The following is a 26,622-nucleotide window of genomic DNA, read 5'->3' on the forward strand; positions in this document are numbered from 1 at the left end:
TTGGGGTTAGTGAGAGGGAGCATGGGAGAATCAGAGTCTGCTCACTTGTGGTTTTGCTGAAAGACTGTGGCAGGCAGGTCTTTCATTGCTGCTTTTGAAAATTTTGTTTTGCAATCCTTCAACTAAAATAGAGCAATTCCCTTTTTCTAAGTTTTGGCCCACTTTGCAGGTGTTTCATCTGTCTTCTCTTATTTTTAGAGACAGGGTTTTGCTCTATTGCCCAGGCTGGAGTGTTGTGATGAGATCATAGGTCACTGCAGCCTTGACCTCCTGGGCTTAAGTGATCCTCCTGCCTCAGCCTCCTGAGTGGCTGGGACTACAGGTATGCACCACTGCACTCGGCTAATTTATTTTAGTTTTTTGCAGAGACGAGGTCTCACTTCGTTGACCAGGCTGGTCTTGAACTCCTGGCTTTAAGTGATTGTCCCACCTCAGCCTCCAAAGTGTTGAGATTATAGGCATGAGCCACCACGCCCAGCCCTGTCTTTTCTCTTGGGATTGATGACTTCCACATTAGCTCCAGGAATAATTTCTGTTAAGGTGATGCCTGGCTTGACGCTTCTGGTAACTCCGGTTGTTAATCTATTGCTTATCTCCAGCTCCCAGGTGATGCTTCCTTCTTCAAAGCGCACTAGCACCTGTCAGCTCGAAGGCATCCCCTGAGCTGCTGGCAAACAAGGCCTTTTTACCCACAGATTAAACCTCTTATTGGTTTTAATAAATGATCAGAACTTGGTTTGCCTCCTGTGCGTATGTTGGCCGGGGCAGAGAGGGGGTGGTGGTGATTTCTGTCCACTTGGGGCCTCAGGCCTCCTGGTGGTCCCTGAGCAAAAGTGGGATGGGCAGAGCCATGAGCAGTGCTCTGCCTTGCTGCCACCAGTATTTCTGCCTGTGGTTGTCTTTGGCGCGTTATCAGGATGTGCCACTCCCTCTCCTTCTTATGTTTACCTTCACCTGGGCTGCGAAGTGCTGTGTGAGAAACATCTCGTTGTTGTGGAGATTGTGGCCACAACAAATTTAGGTTCCCCACCCTCAGGTTGCCCCTTCCTGGTCTCTTCCTCATACCTTTGAAGAAAACAACTCACGGAGGGTGTCACATTCATAAAGGTGAACGTTTCACAGAGCAGGGCACTGTTGTGGGTTGAATTGCATTCCCCACCCCCCAGCGCCAAAAGACTTGGAGTCCTGACACTCAGTACCTCAGAATGTAACTGTGTTTGGAGACAGTCTTTACAAAGGTAGCCAAGTTAAAATGAGGTTGATAGGGTGGGCTTTATCCAGTATATTGGGTGTCCTTATGGAAGGGGAAATTGGCCAGGTGCAGTGGCTCATGCCTGTAATCCTAGCACTTTGGGAGGCTGGGGTGGGAGGATTGCTTGAGGCCAAGAGTTCAAGACTAACCTGGCCAACATAGTAAGACCCCCCCCATCTGAATTAAAAAATAAAATAAAATAGGCCGGGTGCAGTGGCTCACGCCTATAATCCCAGCACTTTGGGAGGCTGAGGTGAGTGGATCACTTGAGGTCAGGAGTTCAAGACAAGCCTGGCCAACATGGGGAAACTCTGTCTCTACTAAAAATACAAAAAAAATTAGTCAGGTGTGATGGTGGGCACCTGTAATCCCAGCAACTCGGGAGGCTGAGACAGGAGAATTGCTTGAACCCAAGAGGCAGAGGTTGCAGTGAGCCGAGATTGTACCACTGCACTCCAGCCTGGGCGACAGAGCAGGATTCCGTCTCAAAATAAATAAATAAATACAATTATATATATAGAAAGGGGAAATTTTGGACACAGATGCACACAGGAAGAAGGCCACATGAAGACTGGGCTTGTGCTGCCACAGCTAAGGAACTGGCGGAAGCTGGGAGGGAGCTCCTTCCCTAGCATCTTCAGAGGGAGCGTGGCCCTGAGAACGCCTTCATCTCAGCCCTCTGGCCTGCAGGTGTGCGATGATGCATTTCTGTAGTTCTAAGCCACCCAGCTTGTGGTACCCTGTTATAGCAGCCTGAGGCATTTAATACAGCAGCGTCTGAGCACTTCCCATATAAACTGTTCATTTAATCTTCACCACAGCCACCCCGCCCATAAGTGCTGTTGTTATTGTCTTCATTTTATCTTCATTGTATCCATGATATCTGCAGCGCGGAGAGGTTCAGCAATTTGCTCACGATCACCTGAGATAGTAAAACCCTGCTCTAGGGAGCCTCTCATGCCTGCTTCTGGCAGTCACCTTAGCTCTCCCCTTTCCTCCTGTCCCTGTCCTCTCCATCTCCTTTATGAGGCCTTCTTTGTTGTCCCATCTCTTTTTTGTATTTTTACTTTTTATTAATATTTTATTTTATTTATTTTTGAGATGGATTCTCACTCTGTTGCCCAGGATGGAGTGCAGTGGCGCAGTCTCAGCTCACGGCAACCTCCGCCTCCCAGCTTCAAGAGATTCTCCTGCCTCAGCCACCCGAGTAGCTGGGATTACAGGTGCATGCCACCATGCCCAGCTAACTTTTGTATTTTTAGTAGAGACGGGGTTTCACCATGTTGGTCAGGCTGGTCTCGAACACCTGACCTCGTGATCCACCCGCCTCGGCCTTCCAAAGTGCTGGGATTACAGGCGTGAGCCACCGCTCTCGGCAATTTTTTTTGTCAAATGAAATGGGGTCTCGCTATGTTGTGCAGGCTGATCTTGAACTCCTGGCCTCAAGCGATCCCTCCTGCCTCAGCCTCCTGAGTAGCTGGGATTACAGGCGTGAGCCACCACTCCCGGCTGTTGTCCCATTTCCTAAGTGTCTGCCTTCCCCAGCATCCCTGCCCAGAGTTCCTCCCTCAGCAGCCCCTCCCAAGCCTCAGCCACGTCCTGTGCTGATGACTTGCTGCTCACCCTCCTCCAAGGCAGGGTGTCCCATGGGCCCTGCAGGCTCCGCCCATCCACAACAGATTCACAAAGCATGCCCTTCGATGATCCGCAACAGATTCACAAAGCCTGCCCTTCGATGCTGGATTTCTTAGATTTTCCAGCCAGCAGCACCACCGGCTTAAAACCCTGCAGCCATGCCTAACTCCTCTCTCTTCCTATACCCGATGTCCCTACGACCAACCTCTGCTGATTCTATGGCTAAATCCCGGTCTTCACAGTCAGGACCAGCTGCAGAATTTGCAAGGCCCAGTGCAAGATGAAAACATGGGCTCCCTTATTCAAAAATCCAAGGCTAAGTACTGCTGAAGTGCTAACATATGAATCGTGTTCTTTCTGCTGTGGTCTCTATGTCTCAATTTATCATGATGCTTTTATTTGTTATTTAATGTCCTTCTAAGTAAATAAAAATTAACATTTTAAATTACTAGTATGGATTATACTGTTCTGCTTTATAGACTGCAATGCCAGATTTAAATAGGAACATTTGACTCAAATGTGGAATCACAGAAATGACATAATTTGTATTTAGCATGTGGGTTTTTTTTGTCTCACACAAACAGTGAGACATTGCAGGAAACTAACTCAGCTGATTTTGTTTGTTTGTTTGTTTTTATCCCCCGAGATGGAGTCTTGCTCTGTCACCCAGGCTGGAGTGCAGTGGCGAGATCTCAGCTCACGACAACCTCTGCCTCCCGGGTTCAAGCAATTCTCCTGCCTCAGCCTCCGAGTAGCTAGAACACAGGCACCTGCCACCATACCCAGCTAATATTTGCACTTTTAGTAGAGACGGGGTTTTGCCATGTTGGCCAGGCTGTTCTTGAACTCCTGACCTCGTGATCCACCTGCCTCAGCCTCCCAAAATGCTAGAATGATGGGCGTGAGCCACCACACCCGGCAATTCAGCTTTTTTTATTTCACTTTTTCACAGCTACCCAATCTACTACCACTCTCTACCTTTGGCTTACTGATATGTAAGGAAGAATTGAAAGGAAAAATCATTATGACTCCGCTATCTTTGCCTCTCCCATGTCATCACTTCCAGTGGAAGTGGTTGGCTATTACGGGGAATCAGATGAGTAGAAAAGGCTGGGAGAGGGTGCCTTGTTTGTTCCTGTTTCTTAGAATGCCATTGCCTTGGTTTTGCAATTCCGATTCTATAATAAGAGAAAGTGCGGCCTCTCGGCACCATCAGCATCTCTCTCAGACTCTGTTGTAGACATAGTAGGCTTTCCTTATGCACACTTGGAGGCTTGCTGAGCTCCAGTGCACTGCAGACCCACCAAGATTCTATGCGCAGGGCACGGCAGATGCGCCATGGGGAGTTTGGTGGCAAGGGGCGGGGTAACTCATATTGTGGGCGTCTCATCTGCCCATGCAGTGTTCTATTGCCCCATTGGATTTCACTTATAAAACATAGATTCAGGCTGGGTGTGGTGGTTCATGCCTATAATCCCAGCACTTTGGGAGGCCGAGGTGGGTGGATCACCTGAGGTCGGGAGTTCGAGATCAGCTTGACCAACACAGAGATTAACCTCGTCTCTACAAAAAATACAAAAGATGAGCCGAATGTGATGGTGCGTGCCTGTAGTCCTAGCTGCTCGGGAGGCTGAGGCAGGAGAATTGCTTGAACTCAGGAGGTGGAGGTTGCAGTGAACCGAGATTGCGCCACTGCACTCCAGCCTGGTGTCAGAGCGAGACTCCGTTTCAAAAAAACCCAAAAAAGTAAAAAAACAAAAACCATAGGTTCAGACTGCATGCAGTGGCTCACACCTGTAATCCCAGCACTTTGGGAGGCCGAGGCGGGCAGATCACTTGAAGTCAGGAGTTCAAGACTAACCTGGCCAATATGGTGAAACCCCCTCTCTACTAAAAATACAAAAATTAGCTGGGCGTGGTGGCGGGTGCCTATAGTCCCAGCTACTCTGGAGACTGAGGCAGGAGAATCTCTTGAACCCAAAGGTGGAGGTTGCAGTGAACCAAGATGATGCCATTGCACTCCAGCTTGGGCAACAGAGCGAGACTCTTTCTTAAAACAAAACAAAACATAGATTCAAACATAAAATGAGGAGGAATCTTAAGACAGTAATATCAGAGCAACAAGCCAAGCTCGGGGCCCCTCTCAGCGTGGTGCCCTGTGTGTCTGCACAGGCCAAACACCCATGAATTTGTCCTGATTCCCATCCGTCTCACACCCTTCCCCACTGCTGTGCTCTCAGCGGGCACCCTCCTCATGTCTCCCTCGGAGGACTACCTGCACCCTGATTTCTTCAAGGGTCTCTCCAGTCCATCAGATGCAGGCCACCCCAAGGTTTCTCTGTACTGCAAGCCAATGGCATCATCCCCCTGCTCACAGCCTGCAGTAGCTCCCATGTACCTTTAGGTGAACATTTGGACTTCTTAGCAAGACACTGCTTATTTCTCCAGCCTCTGTGAAAACCTTGCACCCTGCAATCGAGCCCTGCTGATCCTGGAGAAACTCCCGCTGAGCCTTTGCACACCTGTCCCTGCTACTTGAGGGTCATTTCCGCCTGGTTCCCTCCTGGCGTCACCTCCCACCCGGAAGCCTCCCTCACCTCTGGGGTGGGTCAAATGCATGCTGTTTTTGCCCTCTCCCTACGCACCCTGCGTTTCCTCTCTCCCAGCATTCATCTTGTGATGTATGATAAGCAATTGACTAACTTGTCTTTAAGACCAGGTCACATGGAGTCTCAGTGATGAATGCGGGGGGCAGCGAGTGCTTCTGCCCTCTAATGGCATCTGCGGATCACTAGCTGGAGGCCTTGAGACTCCAAGAGCCAAGCTATTCAAGTGCTAGAAATAACACCGCATGGCCCCTGGTCTTTCCTGTTTCCTCTCTGTGTCTATCAAGAAGGAGCAGCTGGTTTTTGAGGCCTTGCTTTCCTTCCCACGGCTTTGCTCACCCCTACCCTGCTTGGCCTCCAAACTCAGAGCCTTCACTTCTCTATAAATACAGTTTCTCTCCAACTCAACTTTATTCACTCACACAGGGTCCTAATTCTCTCTCTCTGCCATTCCAATTCTCCTCTTTCCATTATATTTAAGAGAACCCTGGCCTAGCGTGGTGGCTCACACCTGTAATCCCAGCACTTCGGGAGGCCGAGGTGGATGGATCACTTGAGGTCAGGCATTTGAGACCAGCCTGGCCAACAGGGCAAAACTCCATCTTTACTAAAAAACAAAAATTAGCTGGGTGTGGTAGCACAAGCTTGTAGTCCCAGCTACTAGGGAGGCTGAGGCAGGAGAATCACTTGAACTCGAGAAGCGGAGGTTGCAATCGTGCCACTGCACTCCAGCCTGGATGACAGAGTGAAACTCTGCCTCAAAAAAAAAAAAAAAACCCAAAAGACCGTGAAAAGGACCTTCATTTATGGTGTAAGAGCTGACACCAAAAGGTAGAGGCTGCCTCGATGAATCTTTGCCGGGACCATATATCAGCCATTCAACTTCTTCACCACCCAGCGCACAGCCAGGAAAGCCCCACGAGTATTGATTTGGGGGTTATAAATAAATGTTAACAAACAGGTGAATTTGCAGATACAGAATCTGCAGGTAGTGAGGACTGATTGTAGATGCACCAACAACTGAGGTCAGATTTCCAACGTAAGCCTGTGGGAGATGGCCAGCAACCAAGAGCTAGTAAAAAGGATTCCTGGAGGGTGGTGAAGACATTAGAAGTCTTAGAGGCTCAGAGACAGGCGATGTAATCCCTCAGCTGTCACCTGAGTTGTGCCTATAAAATGAGGCAACAGCTTAAGAATAGTAAGCGTAAGATTGAGGCCAGGATTGCTGGCTCATGCCTGTAATCCCAGCACTTTGGGAGGCTGAGGCAGGTGGGTCACTTGAGGTCAGGAGTTGGAGATCAGCCTAGCCAACATGGTAAAACTCCATCTCTACTAAAATACAAAAAAAATTAGCCAGGCATGGTGACACACCCCTGTAATCCCAGCTACTCAGGAGGCTGAGGTAGGAAAATCACTTGAACCAAAGAGGTGGAGGTTGCAGTAAGCTAAGATCACACCACTGCACTCCAGCCTGGGCAACAGAGCAAGACTCCATCTCAAAAAAAAAAAAAAAAAAAAAAAAAGATTGGGGCAGTCAGAAGGGACCACCGTCAGCAAAGGAAAGATGCAGGGGAGTGAATAAAGGTCCACAGGAGAATTAAGAAAGTCCGGGCCCCTAGGGCCATTCGGTGAAGCTAGCCAGGTCCCTGGCGTGTGTGCCAGGGAATCAATTAAGGATGAATGTGAAGCTTGAGGCCAGGCCAGCATAATTACCATGTGGGCACCGTATTTCTTTACATTTGCTGACTGTCAATCCAGCCTCCTGTGTTTCTGTGAAATGCAAAGGAAGAAATGCTGAGAATTCCCATCATCCTAAGGTGAAATCAAAGAAGGGGAAACTGAGTGACCTCTCCGAAATCCTCCACCGAGCCAATGGCGAGGCCGCAATAGATACAGCCGGTCACCTGACCTATTCTCTAGGTATGATTTTCTGGATTTACCATTTACATCTGCTTCAAGTTTTAGAAACTTCCAGGCTCTCGCTTTTTTTGCTGCTTTGGGGAGCAAAGTATGTTCCGTCAAGTGTACAGCAAACCTGTCCTGCTCCTAAATCCAATCATCTTCAAAATAGATTTTTGAGGTTTATAGTACTACGCTCCAGATGTCATTATCATCCCTGAAGTGAAAAAATGATTTAATTATTAAGAGCAGTGAAATTACCATTTAATCTTCCAATTAACTGAATAAGGCACCAAATAAATGCCCTAAAGCCTTAATATCTACCTTGAAGTTAAGGTAGGTGTCGTGCCTACCTTGATCGTCCTGCTCATCCTCAAAGCAGGCAGAGTTGAAAGGCTAAGTGGGTGGGGTGGGAGGCGGCGCCCTTCCACCCTCATGTCTGTTTGTCCAGCTCTGTTGGTCCTCCCGATTGGTTAGCAACCCTGAGTGTTTCTGAGAGCCTTTTGTTGTATGTGGGGGCAGAGCCACTAATCTGGCCAATTCCAAGCAGAAAAGATCAAGTATAGATTTCATATCTGAGTTTTAAGTGCTAGTAAAAAGTTGCATTAAGTTATCAAATGCACTGCGAACCTGGCTTCATCGCCAAGTGGCTCTGCAGTTTGGGAATTATGCTGCATCCCAAAGAAAAGAAAAGTGTTCCATCTAGATGCTTGGGGTAAAGGGGGATTGATCCAGTTACTTTTAAATTAATCTAATTCAGATGGTGTTCGCTGTGTAACTTTCTAAGGTTGGCAGTCTTGGGTCTTGTAATCCTCTGCTCCATGCTTTTCCTCCCTGTCCATCACTGGCCTGCTCACAGTGAGGAGCCATACGAGATTCTGAAATGCCTTAATCAGTGCCAAGTTCAGCAGGCTCGATGGCTCATGCCTGTAATCACAGAGTTCTGAGAGGCCACGGTGGGAGGATGGCCTGAGACCGGGAGTTTGAGACCAGGCTGGGCAGCATAGTGAGATCCCAGTTTTACTAAAAATTTTAAAATTAGCCAAGTGTGATGGCACATGCCTGTAGTCCTAGCTACTCAGGAGGTTAAGGTGGGAGGATCACTTGAGCCCAGGGGTTGAAGGTTGCAGTGAGCTATGATCATGCCAGCCTGGGTGACAGAACCAGACCCTATCTCTAAAGAAAATAATAAATAAATAAATAAAATCCTCCAACTTAGATGTAGCTCTTGCTCCTGACCATGTTTTATGGAACTCAAGTGAATGTTCCCTTAAGAATGATGATGGCCAGGTGCAGTGGCTCGTGCCTATAATCCTAGCAGTTTAGGAGGCCGAAGCGAGCAGATTGCCTGAGCTCAGGAGTTCAAGACCAGCCCGGGCACATGGGAAACCCCATCTCTACTAAAAATACAAAAAATTAGAGGGGCATAGTGGTGCTCGCCTATAGTCCCAGCTACTTGGAAGGCTGAAGCACAAGAATTGCTTGAATCTGGGAGGCAGAGGTTGCAATGAGCTGAGATTGTGCCACTGCACTCCAGTCTGGGTGACAGAGTGAGACTCTGTCTCTACAAAAAAATAAAAAGATGTGCTTAACACTAACCCTCAGTAGCTTCATGCAAAACCAAAAACAAAACCAAAACCAAACAAAAACCCATCAGGCTGGCCAAATATAGGTGGCAGTTTCTGCCCACTGCTGGAGTGTCCCAGTGGTGCATACTGGCATAGCTGTGGCTCTGAGGAGTCCTGGTCAACTGTGTTAACCTTGGTTTAACCCGTGGCATCCTAAGCTTATTTTGCCATAGAACCTCTTCTTCTTAGTCCCTTGCAAAACACCTGTTACACTTGCCCAAGGTCTTTGAACCAGAATTCTTTACATCAAAAGGATGTACAGCTCAAAAGAGATGGCCACATCTCTAGAATCCCGTTCACTCACTACTTAGTCCAGTGCATCATCGTATTGGATGAATGTCTTCCAGGGAGAGGCTGCTCGGGTTTGCAGGCTTTCATTGATCGTGCCGGGTTCCAGAAGCAGGTGCGGTCTCAGCACACTTAGAGATTCACCCTTCAGGCATCTGGCGTCATCGAGCTAAGACAATGTCATCTCTTGCTCTGAGCCTCTTCCAGGGTGTTAATATAACATCAAATTTCCCAATTCCTAATCCATTTATGTCTTCCTTTACCCTCAGCTACTATTTTTCCTTTTCTTTTTCTTTTTCTGAGACAGAGTTTCACTCCTGTTGCCAAGGCTAGAGTGCAATGGCACAATCTCAGCTCACCAGCTGCCTCCTGGGTTCAAGTGATTCTTCTGCCTCAGCTTCCCAAGTAGCTGGGATTACAGGCATGCAACACCATGCCTGGCTAATTTTTTGTATTTTCAGTAGAGATGGGATTTCTCCATGTTAGTCAGGCTAGTCTAGAACTCCTGACCTCAGGTAATCCACCTGCCTCGGCCTCCCAAAGTGCTGGGATTACAAGTCTGAGCCACCATGCCGGGGCTATTTTTCATTTTCTTTATTAATAACCTTTGGAAGGGACATTAGAATTGCCACTGTGCTAGTCTAGATAGCAGGCAGCAATACTAGTCTAGCAAGTATCTCCTCAGCCCACTCCCATTCTGATAGGGTAAGTTTACATAGGTGCCAAAGTAATAGGCCATTTTTACCATCAGGCAATAAAGCTGCCTTCACTTTCAATTTTGCAAAACCCACTTCCATCAGGCATGTAGGAATTCTGGCATAAGGTTTAAAACATAGTTACAATTTCACTCAACAATCAACACAGAATATTTTTGTGAACAAATGTTTGGGGATTCCTCCCCACCAACAAGCAAACAATTAATTCTGTAGCACATACCAGCTGGGTATACTCCAGTTCAATTCTGACACCATCTACCTGGAGATAGCATCACATCCCACAGACCGAGGGCTCAGCCCTTCTTCCCAGCAGTCACAGTCTGGGCCTCTGGAACTTCTGCACAACAAGCTTCAAGTTGAGGTTCCCATGACCCCCTCCGTGGGTTCCATCAACATGCGAGAGGCTCACAGAAAAACTTTAGGGAAGTTTACTTATGTTTATCAGTTCATTATAAAGGCAATTACAAAGGATACAGATGAAGAGACACATAGGGAAAGGGATGAGGGAAAGAGTACGGAGCTTCTATGCCCACGCTGGGTGCCCTGCCCTTCAGAAACCTGTGCCTGTTCTGCTATCCAGAAGCTCTCCAAACCCAGTTCTTTTGGATTTTTATAGAAGCGTCATTACACAGGCATAATTGATTAAATCACTGGCCATTAGTGACCCATGTAACCTTCAGTTCCTCTCCTCTCCCTGGAAGTTGGGGGGTGGGCTGAAAGTCCCAACAATCTAACCTTGCCTTGGTCTTTCCAGGGACCAGCCCCCATCCCGAAGCTACCTAAGGGCTGTCAGACATCAGTCAACTTAATAGCATACGAAACACCTCACTTTGGAGAGTTGTATGGAAGGAAACACATATAAGATCAAAAACATATTTTACAATATCGCACTCCTATAGAAAACTTTGGGACACATACCACAATTCTTTGAAAATCAGTTATTTATATCATTCTGGCCTAAATCAGTGAAAATGACTAAGGCAAGTTGTAATCATTTTAGGGGGTTTATTTACCAAAATAAAGGACCTTCACCTGGGAGACACATCTATGCCTTTCTCCAGAGATAATTTTAAGTGCTTCAGTATTTAAAGGGGAAAGGATGGATATTGGGGGAATATACAATTTTCATATGGAGGGGGTAGAGGAAACAGTCATTCATGCCGTCACTTCATCTGGCTAAATGAATCTGCAATTTTACGTAAGATAATGTAGACAATAGGGCAGAGGAAGCAACCAGCTATGCATTTGTCTCAGGCAAGCAGAAGGATGACTCTGAGTTCTGTCCTGTCCCACATCTGTGGATAAGCTATCGATTTACATTGCCAGGGTGAAATTCAACAGAACTGTTTTAAAGTAAAGATCAGCCAGGCACACTGGCTCACACTGTAATCCCAGCACTTTGTAGGGGGCTGAGGTGGGTGGATCACAAGGTCAAGAGTTGGAGACAAGCCTGGCCAATATGATGAAACCCCGTCTCTACTAAAAATACAAAAATTAACCGGGTGTGGTGGTGCACACCTGTAGTCCCAGCTACTCAGGAGGCTGAGGCGGAAGAATTGATTGAACCCAGGAGGCAGAGATTGCAGTGAGCCAAGATCACACCACTGCTCTCCAGCCTGGGCGACAGAGCAAGACTCTGTCTTGAGATGTTGATTACCACCAGTCTATCCTGCAAACCCTGACTCCACGACGGATGAATAAATACACTCAAACACACAAAGTACAGTGAACAAGTGGGCTACGGAAGTCATCAGCTACTCTCAGAGGGCAGTTGCAGCTACCTGACCTCTTACTAGCTGTTCCTCCTTGTATTTATTCAGTATAGATTTAATAACAGAGGTTCTAAGAACACGCTTGTGGATGATTAACATGGTTAAAAGAGTGGTTTTACAAATTATAAAAGCTTTGGTTCAGGGGCCCAGAACAAACACCATTAAAGGGGATTCCCCCTTCAACCTCCCCCTGAGAGGGTCATCTGGCAGAAAGGTTACATGAGCAAACAAGCTAGTTAGAGTAGAGACAAAGGAATGAGGGGTAAACAGACTTAACTGGAGAAGCTTCTATTATCCCTAATCTTCACCCTAGGACCTAATGCTGTAATGTAAGAACCGGCTGCCTTCAGCCCGTCCTATTATTACATGTTAATGAAACCTTTCGGCCTTCCAAAAGATTTGAGACTACAATCTTATAACTTTCCCTAATATTTCCCTTAATATTTTGCCAACCACCCTGAGTGAATCCCAACACCATCTCAAAAGAATAAAAATAAATAAATAAATAAAATAAAGATCTTCAGGCCTGCAAGGATTCTCCTTGTGGGCAAAAGGTGAGGGATGTATGTAGCTTTTTCTCTTTGTACCCATCTTAGGAACCAAACGGGACGCAGGTTTGCGTGACCCAGTTCCCAGCTTGACTTTTCCCATTGGCTTAGTAAGCATGGGGTCCCAAGCTTTATTTTTCTCTCACACTGGCCTTTCTACAGTCACTGGATTATTTGAATATAAATGGATTTTCATTGTAAATGTGATGAGGATGATCCCAAGAAGGACTTCCCTGTGCCTTTCAGAACACGGAGGAGAGCTCCCGCCACTCTTAGGGGTTCATGTCATGAACTCTTCATCTGTATTAAAAAAATGAAAACCTAAGAACTTTGGTCTAAACGGTTCTAAGATTTGCTCAACCGAGGCCTTTCAGGATACTCCTCTGAGGAAGGTTTTAGCAATGGCAGTAGCCGTAAGAGTTTCTGCTGAGTCACAGTGGGAGTATTCACCAGGGAAGAGTGTCTTGGAGTTAAACACGAGCTGTTCCAAGATCCCTGAGTGACGTGAAGCGATAAAAAAGAGCCTACATCCTCCCATTTCCTCCCCTCACCAGTTTAACGAGGATCAACAGAGCATCTCCAAGCTCTCCTGGATTCCAGGACTGATTTCTTAACAGAATGTGCACATCTGCCATCTTCCAGGAGAGTAAATGCTTGCCCACAAATAGAGTTAGATTGTAAAAACTCTGGCTGAAACTATTAAGAAACAAAGCAGTTTTGACATGGAGGAGAATTTGACCCGGAGGGAATCGTTAATAAGCAGTTGCATTAGTAGTTGTTCTTTAAGAAGGATCTCTCTTGAACCAGCTAAGAAGCCAAGGTGTGGGAAGCTCAGTGGCATGGCAACTCTGCCCTGCACACTGGAATGCATGAGCTTGCCTACCGGGGAAGGAGCATGCCGGAAAGGGCGTGAGATTGGGAGCAGCTCATCTGTCACCTGCCTTTTGTTTAAGGACTACTTGGCAGCAGGCTCCTGCTCCACCCCACTTCTTACCTTCATCTTGGAGACGCCTGGTCCACAGGGCATCTTCACTCTCAGTCCTGGCATCCTCGTTTCCAGCAACCTTCTCCACCAACCTCTTCTACCCACTTCCATGGCCACTCCTGGACATTTCCAACACCTGCAAATCCACCTTAAAATCACTCTTCAAACAACGAGTGGGCACAGCCTCCTGCCTCTCCAGCCTGCTGTGTGGTTCCCTCCCTCTGACCTTGCTGGTCCTCATCAGAACCTCTGGTCCCTTGGGCTGGGCCCCGCCCCTCTTCTCTGCTCATTTTCTTTCCTATATTTAGCTTGGAGCCCACGGTTCATCATTTTGAGCAGTCTCTCGACAATACCCGCCTTCAGATTTGTTGAACCATAACCCACAGTAAGAAATCTAATACAAAAAAAAAGAAAGAAAAAAAAGGGGGGATGGGGACAATAAGAAAAAAATAAATCGAATACATATAGGCCAGGCGTAGTGGCTCACGCCTGTAATTCCAGCACTTTGGGAGGCTGAGGTGGGCGGATCACTTGAGGTCAGGAGTTCCAGACCAGCCTGCCCAAAAACAAAAATTAGCCTGGCATGGTGGTGTGTGCCTGTAATCCCAGCTACTCTGGAGGCTGAGGCAGGAGAATCGCTTGAACCTGGGAGGCGAAGGTTGCAGTGAGTGGAGATCATCCCACTGTACTCCAACCTGGGTGACAAAGAGAGACTTCCTCTTGGAAAAGAAAGAGAAAGAGAAAAAGAGAGGATGAAAAGAAGGAAGGAAGGAAGGAAGGAAGGAAGGGAGGGAGGGAAGTAAGAAATCTAATACATATGATCTAAGGGTCATCTGCATACGTATTTATATATACACGTACATATACACACAAGCCTCTTCCAACTTTAACTCAATCACAATTATTTAAAAATCTAGGTTTAAATTCAAGTCACGGCACCAAAAATAAAAATTAAATTTGAAAAAAAACTCTCCCTGAACATCAGTTCTTACAGTTACAGCTGTTTCGCTCATCTTCACCACACTGTTGCAACAGTCATCTATACAAACTGTATCGTGCAATGGTGCGATCTCGGCCCACTGCAACCTTCACCACCTGGGTTCCAACAATTCTCCTGCCTCAGCTGCCAGAGCAGCTGGGATTATAGGCGCCTGCCACCATGCCTGGCTAATTTTTCATTTTTAGTAGAGATGGGGTTTTACCATGTTCACCAGGCTGGTCTCGAACTCCTGACCTCAGGTGATCTGCCTGCCTCAGCCTCCCAAAGTGCTAAGACTACAGGCAGGAGCCACCACGCCTGGCCAAGAGATGGAGTTTCTCTCTTGTTGCCCAGGCTGTAGTGCAATGGCACGATCTTAGCTTACTGCAACCTCCTCTTCTCTGGTATAAGTGATTCTCCTGCCTCAGCCTCACAAGTAGCTGGGATTACAGGCACCTGCCACCATGCCCAGCTAAATTTGGATTCTTAGTAGAGATGAGTTTTCGTCATATTGGCCAGGCTGGTCTAGAACTCCTGACCTCAGGTGAGCCAGCTGCCTCGGCTTCTCAAAGTGTTGGGATTACAAGCCTGAGCCACTGTTCCCGGCTGCCTTCCTCCTCTTAAGGACTCTTGTGATTACATAAACCCCTTCCAGATAATCCAGGAGAATTTCACCAACTCAAGACCCTGAACTTCATCACATCTGCCAAGTACCTTTACCATGAATGTCAGTTAACATAATCACAGGTCCTGGGGATTAAGGCCTGTGGACATCTTCGGGGCTGTTATTCTGCCTACCACATGACTTTCTTAACTTCCACTCACTTTTCTCTTTTTTTTTTTTGAGACAAAGTTTTACTCTTGTTGCCCAGGCTGGAGGCAATGGTGCAGTCTCGTCTCACTGCAACCTCTGCCTCCCATGTTCAAGTGATTCTCCTGCCTCAGCCTCCTGAGTAGCTGGGATTACGGGCATGTGCCACCACGCCCGGCTAATTTTGTACTTTTTGTAGAGACAGGGTTTCTCCATGTTGGCCAGGCTGATCTCAAACTCCTGGTCTCAGGTCTCAAGCCTCAGCCTCCCAAAGTGTTGGGATTACAAGCATGAGCCACCATGTCTGGCCCCTCCACTCACTTTTCAACCTTTTCCAAACAAGCTTCTGTCCCCACCCACTATCCCAAATGGTTTCCAAATGGTTGTTGATGGCCCCCATGTCGCTGAAACCATTGGGTGTTCTAATTGTCCTTCTCCCCGACCTTTTGGCACTGTTGACCAAACAGCATGAGGCATGGGCAGCCACCCTCAAAGACCGGAGCGTGTGGGTGACGGCTGGTCTTCATGAGCCTGTCCTGCTGTCACCTGAGAGCCCATCCTCGCGGGACTGAGGCTGGTTGCAGAAGCAGGCATTCCACACCCCCTTCCTCTATGAATCACCCGAGGCTCCATGGTGCCTAGGCTTTCTTTATTGTTTAAAAGTGTAGGTCAGGTAACTTCCGGTGAAGTTTTCTTAAACATTTTTGTTTATACATTCAAAGTGGATAAGTGGGTGAGCTTTCACAAAGTAAAGCACACGCCCCCCATGCAGATCAAGGAACAGGGCATGGACAGCTCACCTGAGCTCCCCACTTTCCCCTCCCTATTGCTAGCCCCTCTCCTCCTAAAGGTAATGCTATCCTGGGGGAGGGAATCTTTTTTGCTTTTAAATAGACTTAATTTTTTAGAGAAGTTCTAGATTCATAGAAAAATGGAACAGAGGTCAGGCACGATGGCTCAAATTTGTAATCCCAGCACTTTGAGAGGCTGAGGCAGACAGATCACAAGGTCAGGAGTTTTGAGCGCAGTGGGCCAAGATCTCACCACTGCCTGGGTGACAGAGCAAGACTCCATCAAGAAAAGAAAGAGAGAGAGAAGAAGAAGAAAGAAAAAGAAAAGAGAGAAAGAAAGAAAGAGAGAGAGGAAAAGGAAGGAAGGCAGGAAGGAAGGAGGGAAAAATGGAGCAGAAAACGCAGTTTTCATCAGCCTCTACTCCCTGCTGCCACACACACACATGCACAGCTTCCCCCACCAGGAATATCAAACCTGGGTGGGATATTTGTCATAATCAATAAACCTACATTGTCACATCACTCTCACCCGGAGTCCATGGTTTATGTGAGGGCTCACTCTCGGCGTTGTACGTTGCTTGGGTTTGGACATGTGGACGATGACATGAATCGACCATTGTAGTATCACACGGAGTAATTTCACTGCCCTACAAATCCTCTGTGCTCCACCAATTCATTCCTGCTTTCTCCTGACCTCTGGCAACCATGGATATTTTCGTTGTCTCCACAGGTTTGCTTTTTCCAGAATGTCATATATTTGGAATCATACAGTGCACAGCCTTTTCAGATTGGCTTCTTTCACTTGGGAATGCACATTTAAGGTCTCTTCATGTCTTTTTGTGGTTTGATAACTCATTTCATTTTAGTGCTAAGTAACATTCTATTGTCTGGACATGAGCCTAAGGTTTTCTTTTTTGTTTTTTTTTGAGATGGGTCTCACTCTCCCAGGCTGGAGTGCAGTGGCGCAATCTCAGCTCACTGCAATCTCCGCCTCCTGGGTTCAAGTGCCTCAGCCTCCAGAGTAACTGGGATTACAGGGGCATGCCACCATGCCCAGCTGATTTTTTGCATTTTTAATAGAGACAGAATTTCACCACATTGGCCAGGCTGGTCTCGAACTCCTGACCTCAGAGGATCTGCCCGCCTTGGCCTCTCAGAGTCTTGGGATTACAGGCATGAGCCAGCATGGCCGGCTGGGCCTAGGTTTTGAAGAAGGAATTGGACTGAGTGGAGGGGAGGTCATACTGCTGAAGTGTCTTCTTTGTACATGCAGCATGCTAGGACTGACATACTTCGAAGTGCAAAGCCCCTGAAGGATCTTGCATTAGTCAGTTCTATGCACTGAGCTTCTGGCCCCAGAATACCATCCTCAGAATAAGAATATGATAAGGCCAGGTGGATAGGTGGGCAGGGGGACATGGGTTGGAGGCTCAGGCACTGCACTGCACATACATGTCTTGATGTAAATGGTCTGGTGGAGGTCAAGTTCTGTTTAGCAGGGATAGACAATGTGATGAATAGCGTGAAAAAAGGTAATGGTCTAAACACAGCAGAAGTTTCATTCCCACTCACGTGACAGTCTGTGGAGCAGGCAGCTCCTCTCGTCAAGAATCTGGGACCCAGGTACCTTCCATCTTGTGGCTCTGCTTCCCCCAAGCCTTGTCATTTTTTTCATTTAGCTATAGTGACCTGGTCTTTGGATAAGCCCTGAACATTAAACTAAAGACACACTCTGAAAATTCATTTGACGTGTGGTCAGCTCCTGATTTAGCACAGTCCGGGGAATGCTGGGGCGGTGGACAAGAAGGTTCTCATGAGGAGGCTGAAGAGATCTAAGTATGGGGGTGCCAGCCTGGGGTACTTCAGAAGGGGCACTGGCCTAGGGGTCATATCAGGGTGACCCTGAGTTCCCTGGGGCATAGTGTGGCTCACGATGGGGTGCTGAGAACCCACCAGGAAGGCTGGAACTTTCAGTATGCATCGTTTTATGAGGGCCTGCCTATGTGCCAGGCGGGGAGACACTGACCAGAGGCCCAGGGCCACTGAGGGGTCTCTTGGTGCCTGGTGGGTGCACTGTGCCAGCAATGATGTGGTTCAAACAGGCAGGACTCTGACCCACACTCCTGGTGCTGGTTTTTGCCACTCATGTTGGATTTTGCTCCTCTAAGTGAACTTACTCGGATGGCTGAGTTCTTGGCCAGTCTTCCAGTGGTTTTCAAGGGTGAAGAAAGGAGTTTCAGCAAGACAGCTAACGTCTGCATGAGTGAGCCAGGGAGTGTCTGTAGCCTTCCTCTAAACAGCACTCTGGACTGGTGGGCGTGAGGACCCCCGGGCAGGCTGGCTCAGCCCCTTTGATTTCGGGTTTCAGGGAAGCCCAGGGAGCTGGATTGGGTGCCTGGATTTTCCGAGAATTATGTTTCTGAGAGGATTTTGAAACCTAAACAGGAATACTTTACACACAGGTCATCGAGCAGGAACTGAGAAGTTCTGAAGCTGCCCTCCTTCATGCCACCTCCTCCCTTCAGAGGCCGAGGGCTGCCAAGCTGTCTCCCACACACCTCAGTGAAAAGTCCCTGGCTCCCCTCCCAGCCGCCTCGCTGTGACCTCGTGAGGTGTGAGAAGGAGGAAGCGGATCCACGTTCTGGATGAACCTTCCTTCCTCCTTGCTGAGAAACAGTCTGGCGCCTGCTGGGCCTCAGAGCTTCTCAGAGCTCCGGGCCCAGTGTGGCTCCTGCAAGTTGCCTGGGAATTGCTGAGGCTGGGACTGGCTGCCTGTCTTATTTCGTGTGTCTGCTGCAACCCATTTCCTAAACTTGGGTGGCCGAAAACAACAGAAATTCATCCCCTCACAGTTCTGGAGGCCAAAGTCTGAATCCAGGTGTTGGCAGGGCCGTGCTGCATTCAAAGGTTCTAGGGAAGAATCCTTCCTGGCCTTTTCCAGCTTTGGGTGGTGGCCGGCAACGCTTGGCATTCCTTGTCTTTAGATGCATCATTCCATCTGCACGTGGCTGTCTTCCCTCTGTGGCTCTTCCTTTCTTCTTATAAGGACACCAGTCCTGTGGTGTTAAGGGCCCACCTTACTCCAGTTTGATATCATCTTAGTTCATTACATCTACAACCACCTATTCCCAGATGTCACATTCTGATCGACATGAATTTGAAGGGACACTATTCAACCCACAGCAGAGCCCCACCATCCCCTCCCCGCACCACATCCTTGGAGCATGCCCCTTCTCCACACAAGGCACCCTGCCTGGCTTTCCTCTCCAGCACCAAGACAGAGCCAAGAATGATTTCTTGAAATAAAACTGCATCCTCTCATCCCAGTAAGGCATGGCCTCACTAGTGGGAGATGAGCAAATGCAAGCCTCGCTCAGGACAGGCATCCACACATCCAGGGGACACATGCCCCAATTTTTTTCCTGGTTTATAAAGGTGCTTCAGGACTCCTTGTCTCCTGGCCAATACCTGAGTGCTTCCTGAAGGGGAAAGACACCTCCAAACCATTCAGTGGGCCATCCCAGACCAGAGATTCTGGCCCAGACATTGAAATCGGAGGAGTTCCCTTATCCCCCTTGCAGGGTATGCAGCAGGGGTGTGACTTGCTTCCTCAGTACCCTGCTGCTCAAACCCCTAGGGGGAGCATGCAGACGGGCAGGTTGTGAAGAGTGTTTCTGGGCTCTGACTCCACAGCAGCATGTAGGGTTGAGTGTTTACAGCTCCCGAAGCCCCAGTAGGCGTGTGTTACAGTGGGCTCTTTCAGTTTTGCCATCTGCAGGCGGCTTGTGTTAATCAGCTCATTTAGACCCTCTGCCTTATCGCAAGGACAGAGCGCTTTCTGTATCCCTGGTTCTTGCCCTCATGTACTGGAAAAAAAATCAGATCACACATGGACTTGGAGAATGAGTGCAAGGTTTTATTGAGTGGTGGAAGTAGCTCTCAGATGGATGGGAAGCTAGAAGGGGGATGGAGTGGGAAGGTGGTCTCCCCCTGGAGTCAGGCCACCCAGCGGCCAGACTCTCCTCTGGCCGCCCCCACTGAATTCCACATTGTTCAGCTGTCAAAAGCGTACCGGCGTCTGCTGGTGTCTGTCAGCTTGCTCTTCTGCTCCTCTGCTCCTCTCGATATCCAACCACTTGTGTCTGTGCCCACTATAATCTTGGGTTTTTATGGGCACAGGATGAGGGTCATGGCGGGCCAGAATGGTCTTGGAAAATGCAATATTTGGACATGAAAATAGGAGTGCGTGTTCTCACTTAGGTCCATGGGCACAAGCCTGAGGGTGGAGCCCTCGCCAGGGACCCTGCCCTTCTCTACCCAGCACTTCCCTGCCCCCCTACCATATAACGTGAAAGCTGACATTGGCTCCTGGTTTGGTGACTTCTGCACCACAGCTGCTAGGAAGGCCCCACCACACATGTTGCAGACTGAACAGTCTCTCCCCAGGGGAACCATCGTCCTCCTGTCCCCAAACCCATGGAGAAGTGGTGGGTTCCGGGCCTCTTGTAACCCGACTGAATATTTTCCAGGTTACCTAACCAAACTCCTGCAAAACCACACCGCCTATGCCTGTGATGGGGACTATTTGAATCTACAGTGCCCTCGGCATTCTACGATAAGTGTCCAATCAGCATTTTATGGGCAAGATTACCAAATGTGTAGCTCCCAGAAGCCTGCCTCCCAGAGGGAAGACAGCTTAACCTGTGTGGCACCCACCACCTTCCAGGTATTGCCTTTGGTAGAATGTTAAGATGATACAGTTTCAACATACACTCTTTCTCTCTCTCTAGGTATAAATATATTTGTGATTATTTAGTTCAATCAAAGCAAAACTGATCCATGAAAAATCCCAATTTATACAGATCAGCAGTTTTGTAGGTGAGCTATAATTTGCTTCTCAAAAGGATTCGTTACCAAAGAAATCTAAATAGAATTCCTACCCCTTTGTACACTTCAATATGAATTTATTTGTAGGTTTACTCCTTACCGTAGTATAGCAAAGTAAGGAATCCATGATGGATTTCAACCTCCAGGCCCACATTCCCATAAATATCCCTGTAGAAAGGGAAGGTGGATTCTTTCATGGAAACCACAAGTATCTCTGTGAAGCAGACATCTGAAGTCATGACCAACTTCTTAGAAAATGTACTCAAGGGGCCGGGCGCAGTGGCTCATGCCTGTAATCCCAGCACTTTGGGAGGCCGAGGCAGGTGGATCACGAGGTCAGGAGTTCGAGACCAGCCTGGCCAATATGGTGAAACCCAGTCTCTACTAACAATACAAAAATTAGCCAGGTGTAGTGGCTTGCACCTGTAGTGCCAGCTACTCAGAAGGCTGAGGCAGAAGAATCACTTGAACCCAGGAGGCGAGGGTTGCAGTGAGCCGAGATTGTGCCACTGCACTCCAGCCTGGGTGACAGAACAAAACTCCATCTCAAAAAAAAAAAAAAAGGAAAGGAAAGAAAATAGTTTCCTTCTCCACTTGTAGAAAATCACGTCATTCTTGCTTGGATCTATTTTGGGCATCCTCTATTGACTCCTTCCTTCTACTGGATAGTACCAGGAATTGGGAGGTGTGGTTTAAGTCATTCTTTTTGTGGTTGGCATATTTAGGGAAAGGTTTGGTATAGGAGAAGGTCAAACTAATATTTCAATGATGGTTTTAGAGTGTGCATGGCTTTCAATCATCTGAGCAACTTCTACTTCACCATCCCTGACCCCTAACATATGTAACTAGTTGACCAGGATTACTGAGTCACTTGGCCTTAGATTTTTTTTTAATGCCTCCCAAGTTCTGTATGAATACATTTAAAGCAGGGAGTTTAGAGCAGGTGGCAAGTTGGAAGTCTGTTTGATTTTGTCAACCATAGAAAATGTGGATAAAGATAAATTTGCTAGGAGAACTAAGGAGAAATAGGATTAGCTGTAATGCTGTGTAGCTCTCCCTAAGGCCCAAACAGGAGAAGCAAAACTAATGTGATAATGTAAGAATTTTTCTTTTTCTCACACCATCCCTTGCTTCCACTCCAAGCATGGTAGTATCTGGATATTCAGGTGATTGGTAAAAATATCAATTAAGTAGCCAAAATGAATGTGTTTGAGTGACTCCCCCTGACATGGTTTCTGTATCTTGAGGAGAGACAACGTGTTTCTTCAGGAGGCAAGAAGTTGCTTTCCCTGTGTGCTCCACTGCCTTAGTCCTTTTTGTGCTACTATAACGGCATACCTGAGCCTGGGTAATTTATAAGGAACAGACATTGATTTCTCACAGTCCTGAAGGTCGGGAAGCCCAAGAGCAAGGTGCCGTAGGTTTGGTGTCTCTACTTCCAAGATAACTCCTTGAACACTACATCCTCTAGGAGATTGGGGGACACTGGTACTCACATGGCAGAAGAATGGAAGGGGCAAGAGAAGGAGAAGGGGCCACACTTGCTTCTTGTAACAAGCCTAGTGCCATTCTAACCACCAACTCCTGAAAAAAAAAAAAAAAAAACAACAGCATTAATCCATTCACGAGGATGGAGGCCTCATGGTCTAATCACCTCTTAAAGACTCTACCTGTTAATGGCAATTGCATTTCAACGTGAGTTTTGGAGGGAAGAAACATTCCAGCATAGCATCCATGCTACCCCTAATTCTCCCCATTGGGTGCCACCGCAGGAGCTGCGCCCCTCTTGACCCACCCCCACTTTTCAGCCACCTGCTCCGCCCATCCATCCTTGGATCCCAGGCTACCTGCTGCCCTCCTGGGTGCATGAAAGGAATACTGGCCAACATTTTTGAAAGTGGCTACTTTGTAAAAGTATGAACTCCTGGTACATTAGAGAATGGGCACCACCTCCAGCATCCCACGGGTACCTGCCTCTGCCAGATACCCCAGAGGGAAAAGGATGTTTCTATAACCAGGCTGACAAGTTAGCATTTGGGAACACAGTTCCGATGTTGTTCGGAGGGTTTGTTTGCCAGAAACATCCCCATGCACCACTCTTTCTTTTTTCTTATTTATTTTTTTGAGACAGAATATAGCTCTGTCACCCAGGCTGGAGTGCAGTGGCGTGATCTTGGCTCACTGCAACCTCTGCCTCCCGGGTTCAGGCGATTCTGCCTCAGCCTCCCGAGGAGCTGGGATTACAGGCACATGCCACCATGCCCGGCTAATGCACTACTCTTTCAACCAGAGGTCAAGAAGTCCTTTACTTTTGTGTCGTTTTTTTTTTTTTTGAGACGGAGTTTTACTCTTGTTACCCAGGCTGGAGTAGTACAATGGCACAATCTTGGCTCACCACAACCTCTGCCTCCGGGTTCAAGCAGTTCTCCTGCCTCAGCCTCTCAAGTAGCTGGGATCACAGGCACCACCACTCCCATCATTCCTGGCTAATTTTTGTATTTTTAGTAGAGACAGGGTTTCACTATGTTAGTCAGGGTGGTCTCGAACTCCTGATATACCCACCTTGGCCTCCCAAAGTGCTGGGATTACAGGCATGAGCCACCATGCACAGCCTACTTTTATGTCTTTTAAGCTGCACTGGGAGCCCAGGCAAGGTGTTTCCTCAGAGGGAGGTTGCTTAAGGTGGAAAGACATCCACACAGGAGATCACAGCTGATTCATCCCTTAACTGTCAACAGGAAGTCCCCCTGTCTGCATTTTCCAGCTCATGACATAGTTTGGAAACAGCTCTGCCCTGGGGTCTGCTCTGAGGAGCCCCCCAGTGACATCTGTGGGCTGAGTCATTTCACCATGGCCCTTCACCATGCCACATGCAGTCATCTGAAAGCTGCACCTCTGAGAGTCTGAGGGGTTTCTTGAGTGCTTTTTCCTGATCAAGACACATCTGCTGGGCCCGGGAGAGGACGGGGAATACCTGGCAGGGCCAGCATCCTTCAGGGAGATATTCCATGAGCTGCTCTGAGAACATGATGACTCAGAGAGGCTCATGTGTGCACTAAATTCAGCCTTAAAGTCATAAGCAGATTCTTGGGAACTTTTTTTCTAACTGTACTCGGTGTCCTTTTTGTTTTTGTTTTAACCAGACCCAAGTTCAGGACCTCTGTGTTTATCACAGTCAGGACTTGTTCCATTTGGGAACGAGGACCTAGAAGAACCCAGAAGCAAAACGCTGAGCCTTACCAGGACCTGGAGGGAGGGTGTTCTGTGAGCTCCCACAGAGCAGAAGCCTTAAAAACAAAGGAACTGCCTGTAAAAAATCAGGAGAGAGAGAGAGATTGGGATTTAAAGGAAAGCGTTTAAGCCCAATGCCCAACAGAAAGTCTGAGCATTCCACTAAGAAAACTGCTCCCCGGCCGGGCGCGGTGGCTCATGCCTGTAATCCCAACACTTGGGGAGGCCAAGGCGGGTGGTTCACAAGGTCAGGAGTTTGAGACCAGCCTGGCCAATATGATAAAACCCCATCTCTACTAAAAATACAAAAAATTAGCTGGGCGTGGTGGCATGTGCCTGTTGTCCCAGTTGCTTGGGAGGCTGAGGCAGGAGAATTGCTTGAACCCAGTAGGCAGAGGTTGCAGTGAGCTGAAATTATGCCACTGTACTCCAGCCTGGGCAACAGAGGAAGACTCTGTCTCAAAAAAAAAAAAAGAAAGAAAGAAAGAAAGAAAAAAGAAAACTGCTTCCCAAGGGAGAAGTGGGTCTCATCCTCTTGAGTTTGCTCTTGAGTTTGATGAGGGTGGGAATCAGCTTTGTAATTTTTATTTTATAACTGCAAACGGTTCGCAAGCTAGAAAGGCTTTGGGTCCCCAAGGGCTCCCCAGTGCACAGCTCTCCTGTGGCCTGTGCAGGGCTGTTTAAGGATGAAGGGCCAGGATTGTGATTCCTGATGGCCACAGCTCTCTCAGCTTAAAGCTAGGGGACCCCCGCTCAAAGGGGACCTGGAAGTCCCCTGCAGCCCAATATCCGAAAGTCCTCTGACCTTGCTTGCACCTCCTGGAGCCTCGCAGGGCAGAACCTTTGCTGAAAATAGCAGCAGCCACGCCAGTGGTGGTAGATCGGAGGTTAGTTTTCTGAGGAGCCTGGCACTATTGGATCAGGTTTCTTTTTTCTTCATTTTTTTTTAAGTTTCACTCTTACTGCCCAGGCTACAGTGCAATGGTGCCATCTCAGCTCCTGAGTAGCAATTCTCCTGCCTCAGCTTCCCGAGTAGCTGGGATTATAAGCATGTGCCACCACGCCAAGCTAATTTTGTATTTTTAGTAGAAACGGTTTCACCAGGTTGGCCAGGCTGGTCTTGAACTCCCGACCTCAGATGATCTGCCACCCTCAGCCTCCCAAAGTGCTGAGATTACAGGCATGAGCCACCGCGCCCAGCAGGATCAGTTTCTTTCTAGGAGAAAGAGCAGGGAGACAGGGCGCCAAGCCGATCACCCACGTGTATACTCTTCGGCCTTAGCCACAGCTTGGCCAGGTGGGGAGGTGCCCTTCCCTTTGCAGAGCCCAGAGCAGCCCCGGTTCGGGGCTGGAAGTCACTGTGAGCAGTTTTCAAGCCTATCCCTTTTCTACCCTCTCCTTCTAGAAGGTGCTGGACGAATGCCAGAACCAGCGGGCCTGCCACCTCCTGGTCAATAGCCGTGTTTTTGGACCTGACCTTTGTCCAGGAAGCAGTAAATACCTCCTGGTCTCCTTTAAATGCCAACCTAGTAAGTAACTTCGGAGGGGGACAGTGTTTGGGGTGTGGTTCTCGCTTCCTTCACACTCCTGGTCAAAATTCTCTGCCCGTTGGCATTTGTTCCAACTTTGAAACTCATTAATAGAAACACTGCGCTCCATCCTACCCAGCTTTTTAGAGACAGAGAGAGAGGGAGAGAAGGATTGTGTGTGTGCATCTGCATATGCCTTCATACAAATCCCGGAATTTTAAAAATCCTTTCCAATATGTAAAACTCAGTTGTACTGATGCTATGACTCTCGGGGTAGTGAGAGACCACAATTGCTATTTCACAAAATGAGGAGTTGGTTCTGCTTTTCAGAGGCGTCTTGTGCTGAGATGGAGGGGCTGCCTGTTTTCCCTTGAGGCTCAGTGGGCCACCTGCCACCTGCACCCACGGCTTCAGTTCTTTAAGAACCGGCTCCTCCCGCCCTCGCCCACAGCAGGGGAGCAATCTCTTTTATTCTGATTCTTGTTCTTTTCTCCATTGACTTTTGCCATTTGTAACACATGTCAGTTTTGTGATGGCCAAAAACAATCCATCTTCAGTGGGTGGGTCACACTTCCAGGCGCCAAGAGAAGCCGGAGGTCACCGCAGCATTAGAGGTTCTTCAACACCGTGTTGCAGAGAAATGATAGCTGTGTGTTTAACCAAAACACAAGGAGTTAAGCTTTTGTTTTTTTTGTTTTTTTTTTTTTTGAGACAGAGTTTCGCTCTTGCTGCACAGACTGGAGTGCAATGTGCGATCTCGGCTCACTGCAACCTCCGCTTCCAGGGTTCAAGCGATTCTCCCACCTCAGCCTCCCAAAGTGCTGGTATTACAGTCCTGAGCCACCGTGCCCAGTCGAGTTAAGCATTTTCAGCCTCCCCTCCATCCAACACACCTGTTTTCACTTTTTGCATTTTGTTCTCTGTTGGCTCCCTCCCTGGAGCCCAGCATTCCCCGAGACCCTGGGGGCCTAGGTGCCGGACTTATGTGGGGAGGGGTCAGGCCACACTCGTACTATAGTCTCAGGTGCACATCTGGGGAGAAACCCCCGGATCCCTTCAACAGAT

At 48.0% G+C, this 26,622-nt stretch overlaps 1 protein-coding gene and 1 pseudogene across 3 annotated transcripts in view; both read left to right on the forward strand.

The window, feature by feature from the left end:
• Positions 1-26,622, forward strand: part of EVA1C (eva-1 homolog C) — a 102,335-nt gene that overhangs the window by 19,718 nt on the left and 55,995 nt on the right. For 2 of the 3 annotated variants that reach the window (XM_012446410.3, XM_012446422.3), the window contains exons 2-3: positions 20,440-20,636; positions 25,434-25,557. The exons of the other annotated variant lie outside the window; for it this stretch is intronic. In XM_012446410.3, coding sequence (XP_012301833.1) covers positions 20,440-20,636; positions 25,434-25,557 — 321 coding nt within the window. The remainder of the gene's footprint in view (positions 1-20,439; positions 20,637-25,433; positions 25,558-26,622) is intronic. 3 annotated transcript variants of the gene reach the window in all.
• LOC135276325 (histone demethylase UTY-like) lies at positions 22,714-23,721 on the forward strand (annotated as a pseudogene).

This window comes from Aotus nancymaae, unplaced genomic scaffold, assembly GCF_030222135.1.
Source record: "Aotus nancymaae isolate 86718 unplaced genomic scaffold, 86718_ANA_hifiasm-v0.15.2.pri h1tg000022l_1, whole genome shotgun sequence".
Lineage (NCBI taxonomy): Eukaryota > Metazoa > Chordata > Mammalia > Primates > Aotidae > Aotus > Aotus nancymaae.